The sequence below is a fragment of the Pimephales promelas genome, chromosome 14 (genome assembly GCF_988280905.1).
Source record: "Pimephales promelas chromosome 14, fPimPro1.hap1.1, whole genome shotgun sequence".
Lineage (NCBI taxonomy): Eukaryota > Metazoa > Chordata > Actinopteri > Cypriniformes > Leuciscidae > Pimephales > Pimephales promelas.
The window spans coordinates 29,596,804-29,615,491 of record NC_142782.1 but is presented as its reverse complement, the minus strand read 5'-3'; the positions used below and the strand labels follow the sequence as shown (position 1 = coordinate 29,615,491).

The window sequence follows — 18,688 nt, the reverse complement described above, 5'->3', positions numbered from 1 at the left end:
TCGCATGAAATGCAGGTGAGTGAAGTGTTAATCTCATGATCTGTTTGGCTTGCCTTTGCTCTCCTGTTAGGCTGAAGAGGTGTCGTTCCTTGAATGTCACCTAATTTTGTTGTTTTAATAGTGTCACGGGGACGCGGCTAGTGTTAACTGTGAAAGCAGTTATCTCGGGAGCACATCCGTAAGATTTTGTGTGTCGTAAAGCGGCTCACAAACTTACTGGTTTATAGTGCATAAAAACCCGCCGCAGAACTGTGTGAAGAGTAAGGGTTAAGTTAGAGAGGTGAGATTTTGTTAGGCAGGATAGCTAGGGGGAAGCAAGGGCTGATTCTTGGTTTAAATGGTATACTGCCTATTTTTGAGTAATCACTTCACTCCACAGTGCATTTGTATTTTGCGATTACTTTGTATTTCGTTGTTGGCGGTTTGAGGCTTTACGCTGTTTCTTTTTTCTTCCCCCGTCCTCTTTCGTTTCGAAACTGCGTGTTTTTCGGTCTCATTATGGATTTTGATCTAGAGGACTTTGTGGCTCACCCGAGCCTTGAAAAATTTGAACAATGTACTAAGAATCAGTTGCTTTCTATTGCTGCTCATTTTAAAATACCTATCTCAAAACAAGAAGCGAAACAAAATATCAAATCTCAAGTGCACGCTGAATTAGCCGAAAAAGAATTACTCCCTTCCCCCGTGAGCTCTTTTCCCCGTGCTGGTGCGCATCCAGATCCTGAGCTGCGTAAATTAGAGCTACACGTAGAAATGCGGCGCTTAGAGCTCAGGGAAAAAGAGCTTAAGCATGATTTTGAGCTGCGTAAATTGGAAATAGAGGAGACAGGAAAACGTGAAGCGGCCTGTCTCAGAGGAGCTAGACAGGTTGGTGAAGCTGGCGGTGCGGAGATGGACTATGATGTTAATAAATGCATTCGTTTAATTCCGCCTTTTTCTGAGAGAGATGTTGATAAATATTTCGTTTTATTTGAGAGGGTAGCAACGACCTTAAAGTGGCCAAAAGAAATTTGGCCTCTCCTGCTTCAGTGTGTGTTTACGGGTAAAGCCCAGGAGGCGTACGCTTCTCTTTCACCTGACGTAAGTTTAAATTATGATCAGGTCAAAGTTGCAGTCTTAAGGTCTTATGAGCTGGTTCCTGAGGCTTATAGGCAGAAATTCCGTAGCTATAAGAAAACCGAGGGCCAGAGTTATGTTGAGTTTGGTCGTGAGAAAATTGCGCTTTTTGATCGTTGGTGTTCGGCACAAGACGTGAAAAATTTTGATCAGCTTCGCGATTTGGTTCTTATGGAGGAATTTAAAAATTGTTTACCGGATAAAATTGCAACATATTTGAATGAACAAAAAGTGACTAACGTGTCTGCCGCTGCGATATTAGCAGATGAATATGTTTTGACGCACAGAGAAAGTTTTGAAAAATCTTTCTTCTCTCCAACACAGCGTGGTTCGATCACACAAGGGTATAGCGAGCAGGCCAATTTTAAAGATACTGCAGCTAAGGTGAGGCCTGTGTGCGCTTATTGTAAAAAGCGTGGGCATTTGATCAACAATTGTTTTTTGTTGAATAAAAAGAAACCAAAACCTGTTATGTTGATTGAAACCCCTTCAGGGTCACGCCCTTTTCAGTCTGAATATGCGGATTTGGACATTTATTCTCCTTTTATTATGAAGGGTGTTGTTTCATTGACTAATACCGGCGTAAAAGTTCCAGTAACTATTTTACGTGACACAGCGGCTTCTAGGTCTATTATTCTTCGAAATGTGTTGCCTCTTTCAAATGAAACTTCATTAAACTGTAGTGAGTTGGTGCAGGGCTTTGGCATGAAGTTTGTTAATTTACCCATGCACTCGGTTAAGCTCGAGTCAGATTTGGTGTCTGGTCCAGTCGCAGTGGCTGCGTGCGACACCTTTCCTATTAAGGGAATAGATTTCCTTTTAGGAAATGATTTGGCTGGCGGAAAAATTCTGGTAAACCCCGAGGTCACTGCTGTTCCTTTGGTTGCTGAAGGCCCGGATGAGTTGCAGAAGAAATATCCTGCAGTGTTTCCGGTGTGTGCTGTGACGCGTGCTATGGCTAAAACTAAGGAGTGTGATGTCTTGACTGTGGAGGATGGCCTTAGGGTGGATCTAGGTAGAGAGTCTGAGATGTCGTGTGACAGTAGCTCTACTGCTATCGCACGGTCTATACCTATTGATGTCGATTCCACAGTGTCAGATGAAGGAAATGTGCACAGTTCACTAGAGCTGCAGGAGCCATGGTGCAGTGTTGGGGGTGAGCATATGTCTCGAAGGCATCTGATTTCTGAACAAAAATGTGATCAGTCACTAAAGTCTTTGTTTGAATTGGTTGTTTCTGAGGAAAAGCTGGCAGAGATGGCTACGGGTTATTTTGTTAGAAATGATGTCCTGTTGCGTAAATGGACACCTTCGTATGCTTCTGCACAGGATGATTGGAGCATTGTCACACAGATTGTTGTGCCAAGTCGGTTTCGTTGTGAAATACTTAGCTTGGCACATGATAATCCCTTAGCTGGTCATTTAGGGATTAATAAAACATATGATCGTATTTTGAGACAGTTTTTTTGGCCAGGATTAAAACGGGATGTGAAGCTGCACTGTAAAACATGCCATACCTGTCAAGTCTCTGGCAAGTCAAATCCGCCCATACCGCCATATCCTTTATATCCTATTCCAGCTGTAGATGCACCATTTGATCATGTTATTGTCGATTGTGTGGGTCCATTGCCCCGCACTAAATCCGGTAATCGATTTTTACTGACCATTATGTGTGCCTCAACACGTTTTCCTGAAGCTATACCTATACGCAAAATCACTGCGCCCGCTGTTGTAAAGGCACTAATTAAGTTCTTTTCGTTGTTTGGACTCCCTAAGGTAATTCAAACTGACCAGGGGACAAACTTTATGTCTCGTGTTTTTGCACAGGTGGCCGATCAACTGAACATCACCCACCGCTTTTCAAGCGCTTTTCATCCGGAGAGTCAGGGTGTACTGGAGAGGTTTCATCAAACCCTTAAGTCAATGCTTCGTGCTTATTGCCTTGAATTTGAAAAGGAGTGGGATGATGGGGTACACCTCTTGATGTTTGCCGTTCGAGAAGTTGTGCAAGAATCTACGGGTTTTAGTCCAGCAGATTTAGTGTTTGCTCATAATGTGCGTGGCCCTTTAAAATTACTGCAGGAAAATTGGTTGAGTGAGTTCAAGCAAGAAAATTTGCTAGATTATGTCAGCTCTTTTCGTTACAAGTTACATAGGGCTTGTGAGTTGGCTAGCAAAAATTTGATCGCAGCTCAGTCCAAAATGAAAGGTTGGTTTGACAAAAAAGCGAAGATTAGACAATTTAAGGCTGGGGACAAAGTTTTGGTATTTTTACCTGTTCTTGGTTCAAGTCTTCAAGCACGCTATAGTGGTCCATATGTCGTACAGAAGAAGGTTAGTGACCGGGATTATATTGTAGCTACTCCTGACCGTGTCCGTCGAAGCAGATTGTGCCATGTCAATATGATCAAACCCTATTATGATCGTGAACAGTTGGACAAAAATAATACGGGGGAGGTAAATTCGGTAATGGCTTTGATCAATGTTGAACAGCCTCAAGTGTGTTCTCCTGTCTGTAGTGCTTTTCAGGTACCTGATTCCTCTGAAGGAACATCTGGAGCTGAAACTGTCTCTGAGGCCTGGGGGTCGCTGTCCGGTTCTGAAGTTGACAGTGGTATTGAAAGTTCTCTTGTCTCTACAGTACAGGGCCGGTTAAACAACTCTGAAATACTGGCTAACCTTGATTCCTGTTTTTTACATCTATCCTGTTCGCAGCGTACAGATGTTGTACATTTAATTAATCGTTATGTTTTACTCTTTTCAGATGTGCCGTCCCAAACGCAAATATTACAGCATGACATTGATGTGGGTGACAATACGCCAATTAAACAGCACCCGTATCGTGTCAATCCTGAGAAACGTCGGCGTTTACAAAATCAGGTTGACTATATGCTGTTACATGGTATTGCAGAATCTAGTGTCAGCTCATGGAGTTCGCCCTGCATTCTCGCTATTAAGTCTGATGGATCTGACCGTTTTTGTACAGACTTTAGGAAGGTTAACAATGTCACGAAGCCTGATTGTTATCCTCTTCCTCGCATGGAGGATTGTGTTGACCGCGTGGGGTCTGCAACGTTCGTGACAAAGCTAGACCTTCTTAAAGGCTATTGGCAGGTGCCACTAACTCCACGTGCTAGGGAAGTTAGTGCGTTTGTTACTCCTGATGCCTTCTTGCAGTATTCTGTAATGCCTTTTGGGGTACGAAATGCGCCCGCCACCTTTCAACGATTGGTTAACTGCGTTTTGGGGGGGGTGCCGGGTTGCGAGGCATATCTGGATGATATAGTAATTCACTCTGCAACGTGGGATGAGCACATCAATCAACTACAACAAGTGTTTCACAGGTTGGCGGAGGCAAACTTAACGGTTAATTTGGCTAAATGTGAATTTGCTAAAGCAACCATAACCTATCTAGGGAAAATTGTAGGTGGTGGCAAGGTAAAACCGGTAAATGCCAAAATTGAGGCCATTACATCATTTCCAGTGCCTTCTAGTCGTCGTGAACTACAGCGATTCTTAGGAATGGCGGGCTATTACCGTAGTTTTTGTGTAAACTTCTCTGCTGTAGCTGCCCCACTTACTGACCTGTTGAGTCCAAAAATAAGTTTTAAATGGTCACCGGAATGTCAATATGCTTTTGAGTCCCTTAAAACACTCCTGATGCAGGCACCTGTTCTCGCTGTTCCAGCGTATGATCGTGTGTTTAAACTGGCTGTGGATGCCAGTGATGCGGGAGCAGGTGCTGTTTTGTTGCAGGAGGGGCTTGATGGCATTGAACATCCGGTGTGCTATTTTTCAAAAAAATTTCAGAAACATCAAAAATCATATTCAACAATTGAGAAGGAAGCGCTTGCCTTGATTTTGGCCCTTAAGAACTTTGAGGTTTATATCGGTTCTTCATCCAGTCCGGTTACGGTTTATACGGACCACAACCCTCTTGTGTTCATTAATCAAATGCGCAACTCAAATCAGCGTTTGATGAGGTGGGCTTTGTTTGTCCAATCATTTAATCTGGAGATAAAACATGTATCCGGGAAGAATAATGTGTTGGCAGACACATTGTCGCGTACGGTTATATGGTGATTGGTGGGTTTATGTTGTTAATTCCCACCATTCACCATTTAGGGGTGGAGGTGTTACGTGAGTATCGCGAACGTCTGGACTGGAGTCCTCTAATTAAGTTTAATTATGTTAATGTTGTCTTGTTTCCGTTTTTCTTAGTTTTGATTGGTGGTGCTCGGGAAAGACCAGAGATAAAACGGAAGGAAGTGTCCTTGGAGGAGGCCGCTCACCACTGATTCTTCATTGTTTATAGTTTTGAACTTGAGTTTGGAGCGGGGAGTCTCAGCTGGGTTGTATTTCCACTTCTCTTCCCGTGTTGCTGAGCTCCCCGTCTCTTATGTTATGGTTAATTTGGGAGTTGTTTGAGTTATAATAAAAACATTATTTTGGATTACGTCTTTCGTTGTCGATCTTTTATGTTGTGGTCCCGGAATCCTAGACCCATATTTTATGGGACCGTAACAGTGAATTTTAGACCTGAGCAACATAAACAATTATTGAACTATTTTTCACATTATTTGTTTACACTAAAGTCACTTTATTGGGTTTGTATTAAATTATTGAAACAGATAGTTTTTGAAATATTCACAAAAATGAATGAAACTTACTAATTTAAATTTGAAACACTATTAAACATCTCTGTGTTAACACTCTCATAATAGCAAGAGATTGCAAAACTAAATCATTGACCTCAAAAAAGTACATTAATATCACCTCAGTATTCACAGTATGCCGCTTAATTGTTTTAATTCAATTTGCAATTATAATCATGGTGAATACTACTTACAATATACATTGTACAGCCTTAGTGGTTAATAATAAAGCTCCAGTTTATAATTTTGCCTATATATCTGTGTAAAGTAGAAAGCAAACCGTTTACGTTTTTGAAACCTCCTTGGTTTGTTTGAATTGGAAACTAATATAATATCTATTAAAATATCTGCCCAATGCCAAATAAAAAACAACGAAAATTTAGCAGGTACCAATTTGATCACAGATTTATCGTGCATACTGTCCAACTTCTCTTTGAACAAAATGGGTATTTTCTGCAGTACAGATAAGGTAGGAGCAGGTGAGGTACAGTAAAAGGTGTAAGGTGGGAACTTGACAACGGTTATATCAGCGTCCGTCACCACCGCCTCGTTCCAAAGAGGGATCATCCACACAGACTCACAGAAAAGGATGAAAGCAGTCATGGAGAATGAGGGGTTTATGATAGGATCGGTCCCTTCTCCATCACACACACACACACACACGTGATCCATACCTTTTCCACGTCTGCTTTAGTCACGTTAATGTCGGCATCCACCTTGTCGAAGTAATGCTGGGCGCGATCCGCTTCCTTACAGTCTCTTTCAAATCTTCGCTTACTCTAAAAAGAGCAAAGAAACTTGCATTAAAATGAGGAATTAAATTATTATTTTTTTAATTGCTGAAAAAAAGTATGCAACGATAAAGTGACTAAAAAAACGTAGTTCAGCTTGTAGTGGTGCTACTTCTAGTTAGTTACTCTATCCCCCAGTTAGTTTCAAGATGCACATCAGTAATGTTTTTTCTAAAGCTACTTAAATTTCCTAAAGGAACTAAGGCCCAATCTTGGCTTAAAGGGATAGTTCACTTTGAAATTATTTTTTGGTATGTTTTAGCTTACCTCAAGGGCATCCAAGATGTAGCTGTCTTTGTTTCCGCAGTAGTTTCAATTTTGATATTTTTAGGTCAAACCGTTCAGTCATATAATGGAGGTCTATGGTCACCACCTCAAAGAGCATGCACAGAGAAGTCCAAATTAAACATGTTTTAAACATTTGTAAATGTAGGTACACATTGATGGCCTAAGACACGAAACGAGCAGTTTGTGTGAGAAAATTAACAGTATTTATATCATTTTTACCTCTTGTAACCACAGCCACGTCCAAGTGATCTGAGGGCGCTGGCGCTTTGTGGCTGTGGTTACAAGAGGTAAAAACTATATAAATACCGTTAGTTTTCTCATACAAACCGCTCTTTTCGTGTCTTAGGCCATCAATGTGTACTTACATTTACGAGTCATTAAATCATGTTTAATTTGGACTTCTCTGTGCATGCTCTTTGAGGTGGTGACCATAGACCTCCATTATATGACTGACAGACAAGAACGGTTTGACCTAAAAATATCAAAATTGAAACTACTGCGGAAACAAAGACACGTACATCTTGGATGCCCTTGAGGTAAGCTAAAACATCTCAAACATTTATTTCAAAGTGAACTATCCCTTTAATCTAAGCCCTGTATGTGAAACCAGAATATTTACTTTCTTTTTGTATGAAAACCTGTAGCAGTAAGTTGTTGCTTATTTTAAAAGAGACACCTTTTACAAACACCTGTGGCTCATTTCACACAAGCGTTTACTGTACAAAGCGCCCCAGTTTTAGCTCATATCTCAGACAGGTGATGAAAGAGAAGGGAGTATCAGGAGAAATTTGAATAGTCACACTATGTTCTGTTCAGTTAAACTGACTCACCGATTCCAGCTGCTTCCAGGAATTCTCAATGTGCTGTTGCGCTCTGCGGCCATCATGGAAATGCTATAGGACAGAAAAGACAAGAAATAGAATTACAATTTAATACACTACCATTCACAAGTTTAGGGTTGTTAAGATTCGTTTCCCTCTCATGCTCACCAAGGCTGCATTCATTCCATCAAAAATGCAGTAAAAACTTTAATATACAATTAATTACAATTTAAAATATCTTATAATGTAATGTATTCCTGAGATGGCAACGCTGAATTTTCAGCAGCAGTCAGTATCACATGATCCACATGCTTAATTTTGTTTCAGGATCCTTTGATGAATAAAAAATATAGACATTTTGGTAATATTATAAGTATCTTTACTGTCACTTTTGATCAATTGAATGCATTTTTGATTAATAAAACTATAACAATTTCTTTCTTTTTTTTTGTAGGGATGGTTCCCAATGAAGTCCATTATATGGAGAAAAATCCTGGAATGTTTTCATCAAAAACCTAAATTTCTTTTCGACTGAAGAAAGAAAGACATGGACATCTTGGATGACATGGGGGTGAGTAAATTATCAGCAAAAGTACATTTTTTCAAATGTGGCTGTTTATACCAGAAACAATCCATGACAAACTGTATTGTACAGTAACTTTTTACCATAATTAAGGGGGTTTGAGGATTAGGAAATTCTATTTCAGCTCTTGCACAGTCGTGACAACTATCACAGTCCAACACGTCCATTTCAAATATTATGCTGAAAAGACATTTAATTGGAAACTAAGCTGATTAAATGAAATATAAGACAATCAAGCCAGACAGCAGCTGTTAGAAAGATTATATTCCAGAGCTATCGCTGAATCCAAACCCCTCGTCATTCCATAAAGAAATCAATTACGGCAGCAAAGACATATTCTTGTACAATAAATGTTAATTAACTGCAGAATTCCTTGCTGGAAGAACACTAATCATTTATTTAGGGGTTCTCATTAGCGAAAACTTCCCTGACAAACTGGCACAGGCGATCGCTTGTGTCTTCCCACTCATGGCATTCCACTACTCTCTTTATGAAAAATACATAAAGACCACTTTCTCTCAGAGTGACATTTGAACACAAAAGGCAGACTAAATGCATCATCAGAGGGAATGAAGCTTCCCTCAGCTCGTGCGCGGTGGTGTTTTACTCTGCTGTCGTATTACTTCCAGCCACCAGCCTCAGACAGAGGTCTCCTGAACCCGTGCGAGAACCTTTAGACGAGAGAGGCCAAGAGCGGGGGGAGGGCGACCTTCTCAAACTCCATTGACCTGAATACAGTACATGACCCACATTGGGTTTGGCTTCATTCCACGGAGCTGGGAGAAATCATAAACAAAATAATACCATATTCCTACGCGATTAACCCGGGATTTGTAAGAGGTGAGCCTGTGCTGGAGCGCAGAGAAAGAATTGCTGTAGTTTCATACATGCACTGAATGGGTGATTCATGTTATTGAGGGATTTGATTCTTTTTTTTGGAAGATTATCTCTCCATAAATGATCGCTAGAAAGCAGGATTTTTTGGCATCGTCCTGACAAGAAAAGCACGGAAAAGACATGTTCGTACCGATTTCCGTTCAGCCTTCAGTTCTTGAGTGTAGCGGGTCAATTCGGCGGTGATCTGAGAGGACAGGTTTTCGGCGATGACCTCGTGTTGACCCGCGTAGTCGTTCAGCTCATTTAAGGTAATCAGAAATGCTCTACATGACGTGTACCTAACAGCAAAAGCGAAAACGTTATAATACATCAACAAAAAGCAAGATGAGACATTATAGATGTGACAAAAATGAGTTTCTCTTCCTTAATTAAAAATGGCCCACTCATGATTTAGACTACAATAGTAGTCAACTTATTATTATTATTATTTTTTAATGGCTGATATTGATGCTGATATCAATGCTGATCAATGTAAGGCCAAAATACATAGTGGCCCCCCAAAAATGTATGGACCCTTGAAGGGATAGTTCACTTTGAAATACATTTTTGGTGTGTTTTAGCTTATCTCAAGGGCATCCAAGAAGTAGGTGTCTTTGTTTCCGCAGTTGTTTCAATTTTGATATTTTTAGGTCAAACCGTTCTTGTCTGTCAGTCATATAATGGAGGTCTATGGTCACCACCTCAAAGAGCATGCACAGAGAAGTCCAGATTAAACATGATTTAATGACTCGTAAATGTAAGTACACATTGATGGCCTAAGACACAAAACGAGCGGTTTGTGTGAGAAAATGAACAGTATTTATATCGTTTTACCTCTTGTAATCACAAAAATGTAAAACGATATATAAATACTGTTCGTTTTCTCACAGAAACCACTCGTTTCATGTCTTAGGCCATCAATGTGTACTTACAATTACGAGTCATTAAATCATGTTTAATTTGGACTTCTCTGTGCATGCTCTTTGAGGTGGTGACCATAGACCTCCATTATATGACTGACAGACACAAACTTGATAAAAATATAAAAATTGAAACAACTGCGGAAACAAAGACACCTGCATCTTGGATGCCCTTGAGGTAAGCTAAAACATAGCAAAAATTAATTTCAAAGTGAACTATCCCTTTAAATCACATTAAAAATGTCTGTATGTCAGTTTTATGAGCACTTTTAACTAATTGGTTTCAACCTAATAAACTTATTTTTTGATAAAGATTTGGATTGAAAAGCATGTTATTGTTCCTTTTAAATAATACTTGTAAAGTTTGATATTTTGTTCTACATTCAAGCCAGTCTTGCTTAATTGTACAAATAATTTTGGTGCAACCTATGCAAAATTTCTCCAATTAAATGAACACTAATTTATTTGTAAACTACCAGTCAAAGTTTGGGTTGAAATTATTTTCTTCAGTAAGGATTCATGAAATTATTTTCAACCTTGATAATAATAAGAAAAGTTTCTTGAGCAGCAAATCAGCATATTAGACTGATTTCTGAAGGATTGTGGGACACTGAATACTGGAGTATTAATGCTGAAAATTCATCTTCGATCACAGGTATAAAAATTACATTTTAAAATATGTTCAAATAGAGAACAGTTATTTTAAATTATAATAATATTTCACACTATAATAAATATTCATAAAATCTTACATTCCAAACTTTTGAACCCTAGTATACAGGACATTAACGGTTTTGTGTAAGTAAAGCTGATACATCATTAGTAAATGGCTATGTTTAAGATATCAATGCATGTGTATGATTTATGTATGGCAACTGTTCTCACTCACTTGTATTCCTCCTCATCTTTAGAGTTCTTCTTCAGCTGATACTTCTTGGACAGATTCCTATAATAAGACATACAAAACAGTATTTTTAATTATGTTAGTATTTTATGTTCACATATTTTCTCTGATTAAACAACTATAAGCAAGCCGTTTGTAAATTAACTAAATTCAATTAAGTTTTAGGGCAGGACTATCTATTTGTCCAACCAATGGTAGATGGAGGAAGTGTTTAGTCGTCATTTTTGGTGAAGGTGGTGATACATAAATTACACATTTTAAAGGTACATACACAGTAACTTTTTTTCCTCAAAATAATAGTCAATACCTCATCAATCCTTGTTCCAAAACGTGTTTGTGTCTTACCCTGATACATAATGGTAAGCTTATTATAATAAGTGTTTATATCATACGTCACTTGTTCGTGCGTTTCTCGTCATATCCATAAATAGAGAAAAGTTGGTCACCGGCCACTTTGATGCATGTATGGTGTAGTGTCAAAGGTTAGTTGACACACTGGGTGGAAAAGGTTGACATGCGGACATGATGGACATGCTAAATCTCAAACCTCTGGGGAATCACCCGTTTATAAAAACGCAGAAAAGTCGAGAGTCTGCTGGCAAAGAGAACACGCCAGAGCTCATGATAAAACAAGGATCAACATTAGCTTGGCTTTTCAAAGATGGCGAGAGAACAGTATTTTATTGAACAGAAAAATTGCCTTATGTAGCTCTCTAACAGAGGCCATTGTAAAGCATTATCTATTGTGTGAAGGGTTGTTGTAGCGCTGTACTGGGATTTATTTTCAAGGACGTACCATATCTAGACCAAGCGTGCCGCACAATGCCTGAAAAGTCGATCGCCCCCCGGTGGCCGGTCTTGGTATACGGTCATAAATCCCGCCTCCCCATGTTATTCAATGGCACGTGAGACCCACTAAACAATTAAATTACATATCACTTTTCCAAAGATGATTTCTGTCATTTACTGTAAGTTTTTAATCACGCTGATATAATTTCAAGTGTTTGTTTTTAAAATAAGTTTGTTTTTAGTTAGTTATTTAATTGATACGGTGGTGGTGACGTCATGATTGACAGCTGTGATTGACAGGTTCTCTGAGCGAAGTAGTCACTGAAGCAGACTTTTTTTTCGGGATCTTCGGAGGACTGAGGAGATTGGAGCTTTAAATTTAATATATAAATTTCTATAATTCATTTTTTTAAAAAGTGCAGGTGTGTGTTCTTGCGACAGATTCTGCGAGAGTGAGGGCGCGGCCTTGATTTCACGGCTTTACTTCCTGCTCACTACGGCCCAGGTCTGGTCCCAAATCGCTACTGCGCAGACTCAAGTCCCAAGATGTCAGCGCCATATCAGGACACTCGCGTCCATCTTTTTTTTTACAGTCTATGGTCAAGACAGCTTGAAATAATTTTCATCTAAACTGGTCATATCTTTCAAGCCTAGTAGTGAATGTTTTATGAGCAGTAGGATAACCATATTCATTCGATGAGTCGAAGCACAACCAAAACAATGTTCTTCTGCAAAATGCATGCAGTTTTGTTTTTTAACCATTAGAGGGCCAAAATATAATTAGTGTACCTCTAAATAGTAATTGAAAAAAATTAGGGCTGTCAAATGATTAATCACGGTTAATCACATCCAAAATAAAAGTTTTTGTTTACATAATATATGTGGGTGCACTGTGTATAATTATTTTGTATATATATATAAATACACACACATGCATGTATATTTAAGAAAAAAAATTATTTATATATAAAATATTTATATTTATATGTAATATAAATTATATATAAATCTATATACATGAAAATATTTCTTAAATATATACAAGCATGTGTGTGTATTTATATATATAAAATAATTATACACAGTGCACCCACATATATTATGTAAACACAAACTTTTATTTTGGATGCGATTAATCACGATTAATCATTTGACAGCCCTAAAAAATATTTAGTTAATTAATTTACATCCTCTCAGTTATAAAAAACAGCACATTTAGCAAACATCTCTTTCACCAAAAATAACTAAATATTGGTTTTGCACAAAGCAAGACTAACTAAGACATTTTACTGTTTCAAATGTGCCTTTGTATCCCGGTAATTTGAATGAATGAAATTGTGCACGTCAATGACAAATGACATCCAATGGTGCTTGTGGTGCAACGCGAGGCTGCGGCGCAAACAAAAGCTAATATTGTCACCATCAGAATAATCGTATCATCCCACTGAACAAGGCGTCCGATTCATGAGGCTGACCTTTGTCAATCAGAGTGGAAAATTGACTACCGGATGACGTCAAATGACACAGTAAAAACGAGAAAATCATTGCTTTTTACATGAATATCATGTGATTAATTTTGAAGAGGGCCTATAAATGGCTTAGAATCAATTATGATGGTGAGAGCGCATGCTGACGGTGCCGCCCCCTCTATGCTTTTTCCTGCAGCTTTCCTTCACTCTATCTCTCCCTCTCTCTCTGCACACACCCAACGGTACCTCCCAGGAGTCTGACGTGTTGCTAGGCAGATCACCATCTTGCAGTTTCTTGACAAGACCACACCGATGCAGTTGCTTTATTGTCTGCTAGTTTCCCTGCGATCTGCCTAACTGGCCGCCCTATGTGTCAATATGCGACGGCTAATAGGAAAAAGCTTACGAAATCCAGAAATAAATCCTCATTAGAATAACCCAACCCAGCGGTTTTCAAAGGACTATTATTTCTTGGCCAGGCAGATCCACGTCGATGCAGTTTATCTGCTAACATGTGCTTAGAGCTTAATAAATCTTTCACCCATGGCTGCGATCTGAACAAAACAAACAAAAAAAAAGCCTCTGGGAGATGTGGTGAATTAAAGACTCTTTCTTCAGAACAAAATACAGTCTGGCACACTTCTTAAAAAGAACAACAATGCACGGATTGAGCAAACGGCCACAGAAAGAGGATTTACTCTTATGAGATCAGAACATGTAAACAGAAAGGGCCTGTTTGGTGCGCGTCTGGTCAAATCGGCGAGCTCCAGCTGTGGGGTTTATTATAAACGCTGAGGTTTCTTTGCGTATGTCTTTGAGCAGGAGCGCAGATGATGCTGGTAAGTCATCCGGTATCCTCGGGGTCAACGTATCCAGTGGAAACTGCTGCTTAATAAACTTCCAAAATGCAGTCAGGAAGAAATATTACAGTATCAGTGGTGGATAACAAAAATGTAGGTCAGAGCTGTGGAAACCCAGTATCCATGGCAATACACATTGGACATGTGACCTGTTTAATGTTTGTTCTCAATGACATAATAACAGCATCTTTATGAACATTTGCCATTTAATGTGAATCATATTTTATCCAGATATCTGGTGACTTAACTAATCAATTCTGACTAACAGTTCAGTACTTTGCTGATGCAGTGATATATCAATCTGTGAGGATCAAAAATAGTATTTAATTCACTGGATTGTGCAAAAATAGAGAATGCAACATGGTTATTGAATATATAACTTTTTTTTGTAAATTATAATAATTATATTATAATATATACAATTACTGTGATATAATATTTTGGTTACACCGCTCATCCAAAACTGACACATTAAGTATTCAGAGAATAATGTGACTGCACTGATAGTATCAGATGATAACATAAAAACTTGAATTGAGCTAGATAATGATCCTATTGTCTTTTGCTGTTGAAGTCAGTTTTTAATTAATTAACTTTATTGAACTGAACTGAATCAACATTGAATCTGAATTGAGCCAAATAAAAAAGATGTATTCTGCTGAGCTTTATAAAAACTGATGAATTTTGTAACATTAACACTGTTATTTTCCTGTTTAAACAAAATTCTTTGGTATAAAACGCTTAATAAATAAATGTGACTTGTATTGTCATTCAATTTGAGCAAGTAAAGCATGATAACATGACCCTATCTATCATTATAAGAGTTGCAAATCTTACCTGATCTGTTTGGCATAGCTCAGTTCAATTTCAGACCGCTCCTTCACAAACTTAGTGTAGCGCTCCAAAAACTCAATGCCCCACTGAGTGTGTTTCTCTAGATTATCAAACTGATCCTGCAAAGAACAGCAAAACAACAGACATATGAAGGACTGAACATTTAGAGTCTTACGTTCATATCAGTTACAAAATATGAAATAGCAATGAAGGTATAGTGCCAGCAGAACACTTTAGGAGATAAAAAAGTATAGATTTTGCTTTGATGGATTTGATATAACTATGAAAGAGGACCCAAAGGAGAGATATCAAGTCGTCCCATATAATTTCATGAGTTCGCAGTATTGTCTGACACTGGCAATGAGTCAGATCCATTATTCAGCAGTGCTAGCCCTCCAGCCGTAATGCTTATCACTCACTATATACACAGTACAAACTTCATCCATCACAGAGCATTTAACTTGTTTTGAAACCTATTAACCACTAGGTTACGGTTACAAGGTTATTTTTACAAAACATATTGATCTGAATCTCCTGTGAGTCCCATAGCAGCTTTTAAAGCATTTGTCTGTTTATATAGACATTTTTGAAGTTTATTAGCCACACGACTATTATTTTTATCCACAGTAACATTTTCAACATCGTTTTATTGTCTATAACTGTGTTTTTAAGAACAATGACTTAAACTTTGATTCAATATTTCAGTGAGACTTTAGTTTAGGGTCCAATTCTCACCATGAACTACAGTAGTTGCTTAGGATTATTATGCATGACCATATTCAACATCCCTTAATCCTGCCCAATACCGTAACTTAACAACTACCTTACTAACCATTAATAAGCTATTAGGAGTTTATTGAGGCAAAAGTCATAGGTAAAAGTAAGAATTGGACCCTAATCTAAAGTGTGACCAATATTTCTATAGTTCTCTGACACAAATTAAAGCAGTTTTTAGAAATCAGCAACTTATCCCTAAACTTAAATTATTGTCAAGTACAAGGAGCACTGTTGTCATACTATTGGATTAATGCATAATTTATTGTTGTAGCTTTTAATTAAATTAATGAAGAATCTGCTGATTCAGATTATGACATTTAACATCCATTAGCTTGGTTTTAGTCCTGTAAATCCTTTTAAAATATCACTCTTGTAATATTTTATGAAGACTTACAGCTTCTACTGTCACCTGAGGAGGGTGGTGGCCACACAAGATGATTTCACCCCTTAACTTATTTCTAAATTGTTAAACTAATGATGTTACAAGCACAAATGAACCCACCCAAATTCTCTAGTCTCTCCAACACATATTAGAACAACTTGAGTTTAAATGGGTCCTGGACTGAAATTCTGAACCTTTTTGGTTAGCACCCTGCTTTTTAACCACTAGGCTTTCCTTTACAACCCTGAATATTTTATCCTGCATTATGGTGTTGTTACTAGGTAAAGGTCCCATGATGTTACAGCTAGCCTAGCAAGGACAAGAAATTATTAGAAAACGTTAAGATATTAAGACAATGTAATATCATAATAGAACAACATTGTTACTTTGTTATAGACACATTGCAACATCAAAGCTGAGAAAAGGCATGCCTGGGAATAACCTGTGCACCTGCTCCAGCCTCATTCACTTGTGGTTAGGGACAGCATTAGCTCAGGATTATTGCCATCTAGGGTATTTAGTCAACGCTGATGACTAATAACTGCATTAAACGTGCTTCAGGGAGCATGCATTCAAATATCTGGACGTGCATGCATAAAATGCAGGGCTAAATTCGTGAAATGATAGATTCCTGTAACAGTGGCGCCTCCAGAAATTTTTCGTAGGGGTGGCCAGATGGGGCCAGTTAAAATCTTGGGGTGGCACACCAAAACTACAGTATAAACCATAATTTCAGAATTGTTTTCTACTGTTGTAATAAACCAGCCTGTAGAAAACTATCAGAAAGACTTAAGGAAACTCCTACTGATATACTTTGGTTTATTGTGTAATATTTAATGTTACTAATGATATTAGTAGGGCCCAACTAATATATATTACATTGTATATAATGATATATATTATATGATATATAAGGGTCCTTGCCCCACAGCAAATTTCCAGATACTTACATAATTGTGATGAATTTAATCATTTTTAAGTTATTAGTTTGCAGTGTAAGATAAGATTACAGTTAACACCTTTAAATATTACATACATGTATTATGAATTTTTAATACACTTAATGAGTGTATACATCAGCAGCAAAAAGTAATTCTTGAAAAAATCTGCACAGTAATTTTATAAAATCTAAATATGTTAATAAAAACAAATTACTATTAGTTCTCTTTTAAAATTCAATCAGGCAATCATGTCACAATTTTATATTTATATATTACTGTCAAGAAGTCAGAAGTGCATAGCCTAAACTACAAATAAATTATATACAATTAAATTATGCTTATTTAAAATGTATTGAGCAGGCTAGGTATAACAAAATATATTGGCTTTTAATAATATTTCAGTGCGCAAACCCATGATTGAGCCCGTTCTTGCATGATTACATGAAAAACATCGCGGGTGCAGAATGATGTGCTCAAAGCAACATGGAGTCACAGTGTGCAGCAGCACTGCGCTTCATAAGTGTGCATTTAAAAGCTCATGTCAAATCGAAAAAATGTTGAGCACACAAATCCAAGTGCGATTTGTTCCTTTGTTTCACAGTTATTGTGCGTTTGATGCCGATTCATAATCCTTGTGATATGTATGTGTGATCTAACAGAACACGGTGAGTCGCTTAAAAACAGCAACAAACTCCAAGAAAATAAAGTAATTTTATGCGAATATACAGACTTTTATCTACAGATCATGCATTTATAATGTCAATATATCATATTGGAGAGAGTTTTACCGTGCATCCAAGAGGCGCGCGTGCTGTTTGAATATGAATGGAGAATGATGACAGTCGCAGAGGAGGGAAAACGAGTTTATATTTTAATGATGTAAATATACTTCTGTCCCTCACATTAAGCTATGGAATGACTTCAGATGACTTTGTCACCCAAACTGACGTGAAAAAAGCGGGAGGCGCCGAAAAGCGCGCTGTTTGCCTCCCTGCCTGTCCAAACGTGGCAAAAACACACCTAAAAGCTGCTGTATACCATTTGGCACTTAAAAAGCACGGCACGACACATAATTCCCCGTCTTCTTTTAGTTAAGAATATTTTTGACTTATTTATAAAATGCATAACTGATGCTACAAAAATTAATACTGGCCATTGGGGTGGCCAATGGGGTGGCCAGGAGTCGGCGAGGGGTGGCCATGGCCACCCCTGGCCACCCCCTGGTGGCGCCATTGTCCTGTAACAGTAGCTAGGATTTGCAGTCTGCAACACTGTAAAATGGGCGGTACGGCGGGCTATTAATTAATCACTAATGTGCATATGCATGTTACTAATGGAGATCGTAAACATTTTGTGCGCTATATTGCTCAATATCTTGCAGATGCATTCGCCTCCTCACGGCGGTACTCACCCACAGCTCCGTCCCCCAACTGCAGCTCATGGTTTCAAGGCAGTTCCTCCGCGATAATCCTCTGTTTGAATGCATGCGTGATTTTCGCCCAAGAACAGCTTTTAGATATTAAAAATAATACTAACTGGTCTAATACCAGTGTATACCGTCAAGGATTTGTACCTCGATCGGCGAGACCGTCCGTTTTCACCTCCGCATTCTGTAAATTGCCGATGAAACTGGAAATGAAGATAATGCCTTCTGTACTCGTGCATTCACGCGCCTCAGAGAG

The 18,688-nt window shown here is 38.3% G+C and overlaps 1 protein-coding gene across 7 annotated transcripts in view; it reads right to left on the bottom strand.

Annotated features, from left to right (window-relative positions):
• Window positions 1–18,675, bottom strand: part of fnbp1a (formin binding protein 1a) — a 39,527-nt gene extending 20,852 nt beyond the window's left edge. For 2 of the 7 annotated variants that reach the window (XM_039664884.2, XM_039664912.2), the window contains exons 1-6: window positions 18,418–18,675; window positions 14,910–15,025; window positions 10,940–10,996; window positions 9,282–9,429; window positions 7,681–7,743; window positions 6,446–6,550 (exon numbers count right to left, since the gene is read on the bottom strand). In XM_039664884.2, coding sequence (XP_039520818.1) covers window positions 6,446–6,550; window positions 7,681–7,743; window positions 9,282–9,429; window positions 10,940–10,996; window positions 14,910–15,025; window positions 18,418–18,492 — 564 coding nt within the window. In that variant the 5' untranslated portion in view covers window positions 18,493–18,675. The remainder of the gene's footprint in view (window positions 1–6,445; window positions 6,551–7,680; window positions 7,744–9,281; window positions 9,430–10,939; window positions 10,997–14,909; window positions 15,026–18,417) is intronic. The other 5 variants (XM_039664894.2, XM_039664931.2, XM_039664902.2 and 2 more) reach the window with 3 other exon arrangements.
• Between the last annotated feature and the right edge of the window lie 13 nt (window positions 18,676–18,688).